Below are 7,470 nucleotides of genomic sequence, written 5' to 3' on the forward strand. Positions count from 1 at the left end.
CCAGGGCAGGTGACAGTTTAAAAAAAATGTTTTTAATGTGATGATGATGATGATGATAAAAAGCACCCTGGCCCTCTTTCTTCTTCGACAAGCCGCCTCCGGGAGCTCTGGCGGCAAAAAGGCGAACAAGGAGCGTGAGCGCTTCTCCTGCTAAACCAAATAAAATTCCTTTCAGGCTCGGAGATCTCGGAAGTGGGCGGGGCGGAGTCCTTCCGCCGCAGCCAATGGGAGGGCGGCCCGCTAGACGGGTGTGGTCTGGGCGGCTCTATAATGTCATTGATAGTGCAAGAGCGCCGGCAGAGACAATAAGGGGAGCCGGGCTGGCGCGGTCACCTGCTGGTCTCCTCCTGCTCCTCGCCAACGCCGCCAACACCATAATCACCACCATGATGTCCATGAACAGCAAACAGGCGTTCAGCATGCACCCCATCCTGCACGAGCCCAAGTACACCCACCTCCACTCCAGCTCCGAGGCCATCCGGAGGGCTTGCTTGCCTGCCCCGCAGGTAAGGAACGGGTTCTACGGAAAGGGGATAGAGGTGGGGGGGGGAGGAAAGTGATGGTGGGAGCTAGTATTTCTGTGAAAGGATGTCGGTACCTGGATTCCTTGCTTCCCTTCTCCACCCCTGTGACCTACTCAGTTGGACTGGTTCTCTCCGATCCCCTAGACGGTAGCCTATGCGAAGGTGCAGATCAAATTTCCAAGTCGGGGGTGCAGGAAGAGGGAGGAGAGAGCGAGGGACATTTGGGGTGATGGGTGAGCCCGAAAGATAACTCGGGCAAAGTCTGGAAAGAGGAAGAAGACGGCTCTGCGGAGATCCTACGGCACTGTCCCGGCCCTTCCTGTTTACCCAAGTCCAGTCCTCCTCTCAAAAGTTGCGTGGCAGAAATGAGGAGGGGAGACACGTGGAGGTAGGAAACGGTATACTTTCGGGAAAGAAGGGGGGCAGGAAAGGTTCATTTGATATATCCCAGAAGCAAGGCGACCCAGCTAGGGTCGGAGGTGGTGGATAGGTGCCTGCTTTCCTTCTCTGGTTGCGTGCCTCTCTCTGAGCTCTGTCCATCTCTCTCCCCACCCCCTCGCAGCTGCAAAGTAACTTCTTCGCCGGCCTGGACGAGACTTTACTGCGGGGGGCCGAGGCCCTGGCGGCGGTGGACATTGTCTCACAGAAGAGCCACCCCTTCAAGCCGGACGCCACTTACCACACCATGAGCAGCGTCTCGGTCTCCTGCACGCCCACCTCGTCGTCGGTGCACCTGCACCACCCGTCGGTGCTGAGCGGCCACTCGCACCACGCTCACCATCACCATCATCACCACCAGCCTGCTCAGGGCCTGGACGGCGAGCTGCTGGAGCACCTCAACTCAGCCCTGCCGCTACCGGACGTGGGGGCAGCGCCCACGCACCCTCACCCGCACGCCCACCTGCCGGCCCTCAACGCCATGGGCCACGCAGCGCATGGCCAGCCGCCTATGGGCATGGGCCACCACCCGCCCCACGGCCTGGCGTCGCACACTGTTTTGGCCGGCCCGGAGACAGAGACGGACCCGCGGGAGCTGGAGTCCTTCGCCGAGCGCTTCAAGCAGCGGCGCATCAAGCTGGGCGTGACGCAGGCCGACGTGGGCTCCGCGTTGGCCAACCTCAAGATCCCCGGCGTCGGATGCCTCAGCCAGAGCACCATCTGCCGCTTCGAGTCGCTCACCCTCTCGCACAACAACATGGTGGCCCTCAAGCCCATCCTGGAAGCCTGGCTGGAGGAGGCGGAGCGGGCCCAGCGCGAGAAGATGGCTAAGCCCGAGGTATACTCGACGGGAGACAAGAAGCGCAAGCGCACCTCCATCGCGGCTCCGGAGAAACGCTCGCTGGAGGCCTACTTCGCCGTCCAGCCGCGGCCTTCGTCGGAGAAGATCGCCGCCATCGCCGAGAAGCTGGACCTGAAGAAGAACGTGGTGAGGGTCTGGTTTTGCAATCAAAGGCAGAAGCAGAAGCGCATGAAATTCTCCGCCGCTTATTGAGGAGAGAGGATGGGGAAAGGGAAGGAAGAGCGGTGAGCGGAGGGGGATAGAAGGCAAAAAGGACGCCTAAAACGGAGGGACAATGGTGAATCTAAAATAAAATAAAATAAGGGTGAAAACATCTCCCACGGGCATAGGGAGCTCTATAGTGCACCCTGTGCTGGACTTACTGGAACTCCCTTGGCCGAGGAGTAAGGAAAGGCAGACGCAACTCAACCAGCCCCATCCGAGAGAGAAAGAAAGAAAGAGAAAATAAAGACTCTTTGTTTACTAAGTAAAAGAACAATGCAAATACTTCAATAGATATATACAGGAGTGAGGGGGGAAACCCCTATGCTACTGTACCATATTCCTGGTGAGTGAAAAAGTTGAGTCTTTTTCGTGGGTTTACTTTACTTTACTTTTTTTAAACGAAAAAAGGGACTTCATATTGTCATCCCATTTCCATCCCTGTATTTTCAAGCAAACGAGATATGGAGGGGGGAAAGGAAGGAAGCTTGAAACCGAAAGCAAACAAACACTCCCTCTTTCCTCCCGAGTTCCAAAAGTTTGTTTGTTTTTTAATACTTTTTGCTGGCTTCTGTTCGATGAGATTATTATTATTATTATTATTATTATTACTACTACTACTACTAGTACTACTACTATCTTTGCTCCCATTGGCTTACCTCTCCGGCACTCTTCACCCCATCCCAGACCTCGCATGCTTCAGCCTTCCGATCCTCTCCTTGCCCCACAGCAAAATCCAACCGCATTCTTTGCAATAAATCATCTGTTCCTACCTCATCCTTTAAAAAAAATAATTAAAAGGGGGGGGAGAGAAAAGAAGAGCAAATATCAAAGGAGCCTGTCAGGCTGATTTGGAAAACCGGGTGATGGTGGAGAGAGCTTGATTTAAAATTTTGATTTGACTTCACTTGAACTATTTAATCCTGTATAATTTCACTGTACAACCAACAACAACAGCGCTTTGACAATCAAATCATTAAATATCGCCTTTATTACTCTTTAAACCTGTGGAATTGCGCTGGGGGGGATATGAATGTCGCAAGGGCAAAAGGAGCTCCTTGGTTTCTAACGCACAGCGCAATCCTACGCATCTCTACTTAGAAGTAAATTGTATTGAGTTCGATGGGACTTACTCCCAGGGAAGTGTGCAGATATTGTGACTCCAGGCTTCCCCTTTGCTTCGATGTTTTGATTTTGTTATTATACAACAAGTCACGCTTTTTGTCGCCCCCCACCTGGGAAACCCCCCCCCCCATTTTTGTTTCTAGAATGCAACTATCCAAAAGATTGTTTTGTTTTCTGCGGGGTGTGAGGAAGGTAAAAGATTCTGATTTATATGTCTTCTTCTTTTCAAAACCAAACACGGTGGTTAACAAAACTAATTATTAGCAAACAACTTCTTCCTCTGCAAAGATTTTACTTGGCACTTTCTAAAACAAAAACAAAAAAATATTTTTATTTCGTTTCGCTTTGCCTATGTAATAGCAAAATGGTCTCCATGTCACTGTTTTTAAAGAAAGAAAATAGAAAGATTGTATTATTCGTTTGTGTGAGTGCGTGACGAATGAAATGATGTGTCCGTGTATACTACACCAGTTCAAATAAAACACGCACGTTTTACCTCACCCCGCTCCACGGCTTTGGATGATCTAGGCATGAAATGAATGTGAGTCTCTGGATCTAAGCACAACTCAGGTCACCGCCCCCTGTTTATACAGGCAAATGTTATTTATTCTATATGTCTTGGGTTGGGGAACTATTCGTCTCGATTTAAAAAAATATATTACAAAGTAGAACGCATAGCGCAAAATGCTGTTGAAAGGAAAAAGCTATACCCAGTGCAACCAAGAGGCAGTTTCCCTCCACAGTCAACTTGTCTTCCTTGTTGCTGCGCAGTAACTACTTTCCATAGCTGCCAAGTTTCCCTTTTCTCGCGAGGAAGCCTATTCAGCATAAGGGAAAATCCCTGTAAAAAAGGGATAACTTGGCAGCTATGCTACTTTCCTTTGCAAACACAGCTTTGGAACCTTCGTAGCTTACAAACCTCTGGCGTTGATCTTCCCCTACCCTTCCTCTTTGTAGTGTAGAATGTTTTAGTTTTTGATTTTACTAGAAGTACTATGGATGTCCAACTCCGACCCCAAGGATTGGATAGATAAATAGACTAAATAGAGGAAGGGAGCAGAGGAGTTGCAGCTGATTTTTAGTCTTTCTGGCTGCTTCCCCTGAAGTCTGGATGGCTCCTTCTTTAGGGGCAAAGAGTGCATGCAGTTACTGCGCAGCAGGGAAGGAGTAGCTGGGAGACCCAGAAAAATCAACGAAATATTTCATTACAGTCTACACATTGAGTTGTCAATAAACTCTTCTGGAGCTGAAATGCTTTCCATTAAGACTCCACTAATGAGAAGCAGTCAACGGAAAACAGTCACCGATCTCTATAAGAGTTCTCGTGGAGGCGGGTGGGTGGGTGGTTAGCGGTTCAGGTTGTGCCTGAGCTTCTGTAGTTGTTTTGAATAGCCTGCCAGTGCCTAGTTATTTCAAAGGATGGGCCCAGCCCATCTGGTTAAGGGGTCTTTCTAATTAGCGTTTTACTTGAATGAACAGAAAAAAACAGGAATACTTAGAAAATGATTGTATATTTATCAAAAGATGCACACACACAACAGGCTCCAGAATGCCTCAGATTTCTGATGTATGTTTGTTTTAGAGATAGAGCATCTGCTCTGCATGCGGAAGCCCTTAGGTACCTCAAGCTGGGTTGTACAAGACTTTAGGTTTGAAACCCGGGAAGACGGTGCCAGTAAGCTAGGACTGGTTAGGAAAGAGCCGTAACTACCTGGCTGGGCATCTCTTCTGCACGCACAAGGCCCTGGGATCAACTCCCAGCAGCTTCCCTGTAGGGCTGGGAGATATTCCAGGTCTGAAATCCTACGGTGCCACTGCCAGTCAGTGTAGACAACTGTGGCTTCCTGTGATCTGGGCGCTTAACACCGAACAATGTGCTGTGAAGCAACGTGCTTAGTGTGTCTTACTATCTGCGGGGGGGTGTTTTAGAGTTTGAGTTCCACCCTGGTCCCGAGGGCCAGTCTCAATATTGAAATATCATTGGCTCCTTTTATTAAAATGCCACTTCACTGCCTCAGACTAGCACTTTTGGTCTTCCTTCTTTTAACCCTTGCAACTACAGTTTTGCGTGGACGGGCAGATCAGGTCAAGATAGGGTGACTGGTCCAATACGATCAAAGATTTGAACTCGGACTCTCTCTGGCTTTAGTCCTGCGCTCTGAGGACTACCCTACATCAGTTGCCTTGTTTAACCCGCTGCCCTAATGTGGAGGAATTCTGGTACGAGAATCATCTCCAGTGATACTGAATGGTGCGTGGTTTTTCATGTTTGTGTGTGGGGATTTTTTGGGGAGGGGGTAAATTTGGGACTCTGGCTTTGGCGTGCGGGGGGGGAGTAAAGAACCGTTTGCTGTGATACTTTGAAAACATATGCCAATTAATCTATTTTTTTAATCAACACTTGCAAAGCACCTGACGTATTTCATATATATATATATATATATATATATATATATATATATATATGAATGAATATATATATATGAATGTGAGAGACAGTCCCTGGCTAAGGGCACACAGGCTAACAGACACGATATAAAAGAAAAAGGGCTTGAGGAGAGAATAGAAAGCAAGTTTTGGAGCACCTGCTGCTCCTCTGGCGGATGGAAGAGCCAGCCTGCTCTCCCATTTGCCACCCACTGGTACCTGAAGAACGGGACTTGCCCCCTCCCTAAATGGTGCCCCTGCATTTGACTTTCCCCCAGGATGAAGGCAACAAGAACTGAGACTGCGCAGATATCCCGGAGTCTGGGGGACGTTCAGACAAGCGTCTTGCTCATAGGATCATACCGGTAAACTTGGAAGAGATCTCAAACCCTGAAACAGCATCCATAAAAAGTGACTGTTTCTAGTCGTCGCTTTTTTTTAAAAAAAAACAAAAACAAACAAACAAACTCTGAGGAAGAATAGTCCATTACTTCCCGAAGCGAACAAGCTGGTGTAGTCAGGAAGTTCTCTACCGTTCAGTGGAAATCCCATTTCCAGCTCTCAGACATAGCAGTGTCTCTTCAACCGCCTTCCTAACCCATTAAAACGGCATTTTCTGCCTGATACTAGCCATAGCTAGACAAATTGAACCTCCACGATTAGAGACAGTTTATTTTCCTGGCTACCTGATGCCTAGGAGGTGGGCGGGTGAACATAGGAAATAGTCAGACCACTGGTCTATCTAGTGCAGTAGTGTCCACACTGACTAGTAGGGTTGTCTGGGGTTCCACGCAGGGGTCTTTCTGGGGATCGAACTTGAGACCTTCTACATGCAGAGCATACCACTGAGTCACGGCCCTTCCCCAACCAACAATTGTGCCTTGCCTATCGACTTCCCACGGAGTCTGGCAGTTGCCCATTCTCACAGATAAGTCCCCCGTGGTTCCAGCCAGCACAGCAAATCCCCTTCACAACAGAGTAGTTGTCTGGGGCGGAGACGTTAAAACGGGAGTTACCTCGATTTTTGGAGCCTTCAGACCAGCTGAAGAATGCTAATAAGATTTGTTAGTGTGGCGTAGTCAATTCTTCCGTGTCTTTGCAGCTCTGTCCTGTGCGTCCTTACTTTGAAGTTAAGTTTCACGGAATTAGACGGGGTTCACTCCCAGGTAGATGTTTCCAGAGGGGCTGTCTGCCGCAGAGAGAGAAAGAAAGTCCCGGGACACCTAACCCATTTATTGTGAAGCAAGCTTTCAAGGACTGCCGTCCATTTCTTCAGATGCATGAAATGTTCCGATATTCGTGGATTTGTACGTTATGCATCTGACATCGTGGAATGCAGCCTACTGCAAAAGCTTATTCCACAATAAAATGGTTGTTGGGGATTCTTTATCCCCCCCCCCAAAAAAGTAAGTGCTTTTCAGACTCCTGTTGTCAAGAAAACGTGTGTAAAAAGTTAGTGCGCGTGCGCAGAGGAGAGCAAGGAAAGTTAACTGACAAAACCCTCCCTGCTTCAAACAAGTTGATCGCATCCCTCCGAGGGTCTTCCCGACACCGGCACCACCAGCGATTCTGACTTGGTTTGCCTCCTCTGCAGGCAAAGGCCTGGGGTATTCTCTTCCTATTCATTGGCTAAGGAAGGAAGGGGGCAGTCCTCCACTCATTTACTTGGGAGTAAGCCTTATTGGCCTTAATGAGATTTACTTTTGAATAGACATGTGTAAAACCATGCTGCAAGACTGCAGTCGTCTAGACCAGCTTACATGGGTGCAAGCCCCATTGAAAGTGGGACTTCAGTGCTATAGGATAGCACTGAAATTTGGGGATAACAGAGCAATCCTATAGCGTCTATTTAGAAGCAAGACCCAATGAAAACGGAGGGAATCAAGTTACTCC

At 48.8% G+C, this 7,470-nt stretch overlaps 1 protein-coding gene across 1 annotated transcript; it reads left to right on the top strand.

Annotated features, from left to right (window-relative positions):
• The first annotated feature begins 350 nt into the window (after positions 1-350).
• LOC118084087 (brain-specific homeobox/POU domain protein 3-like) lies at positions 351-2,016 on the top strand. The gene is made up of 2 exons (XM_035113362.2): positions 351-506; positions 1,087-2,016. The coding sequence occupies exons 1-2, from the start codon at positions 387-389 to the stop codon at positions 2,014-2,016; spliced, it is 1,050 nt and encodes a 349-aa protein (XP_034969253.1). The 5' UTR covers positions 351-386.
• The last annotated feature ends 5,454 nt before the right edge of the window (positions 2,017-7,470 follow it).

Source organism: Zootoca vivipara, chromosome Z2 (assembly GCF_965207765.1).
Source record: "Zootoca vivipara chromosome Z2, rZooViv2.hap1.1, whole genome shotgun sequence".
Lineage (NCBI taxonomy): Eukaryota > Metazoa > Chordata > Lepidosauria > Squamata > Lacertidae > Zootoca > Zootoca vivipara.

Bases quoted from the DNA above. Each gene is read 5' to 3' on its own strand.
- LOC118084087 (XM_035113362.2), top strand. From the start codon at position 387: ATGATGTCCATGAACAGCAAACAGGCGTTCAGCATGCACCCCATCCTG. The intron at 507-1,086 runs GTAAGGAACGGG...ACCCCCTCGCAG, and splicing joins CTTGCTTGCCTGCCCCGCAG to CTGCAAAGTAACTTCTTCGC.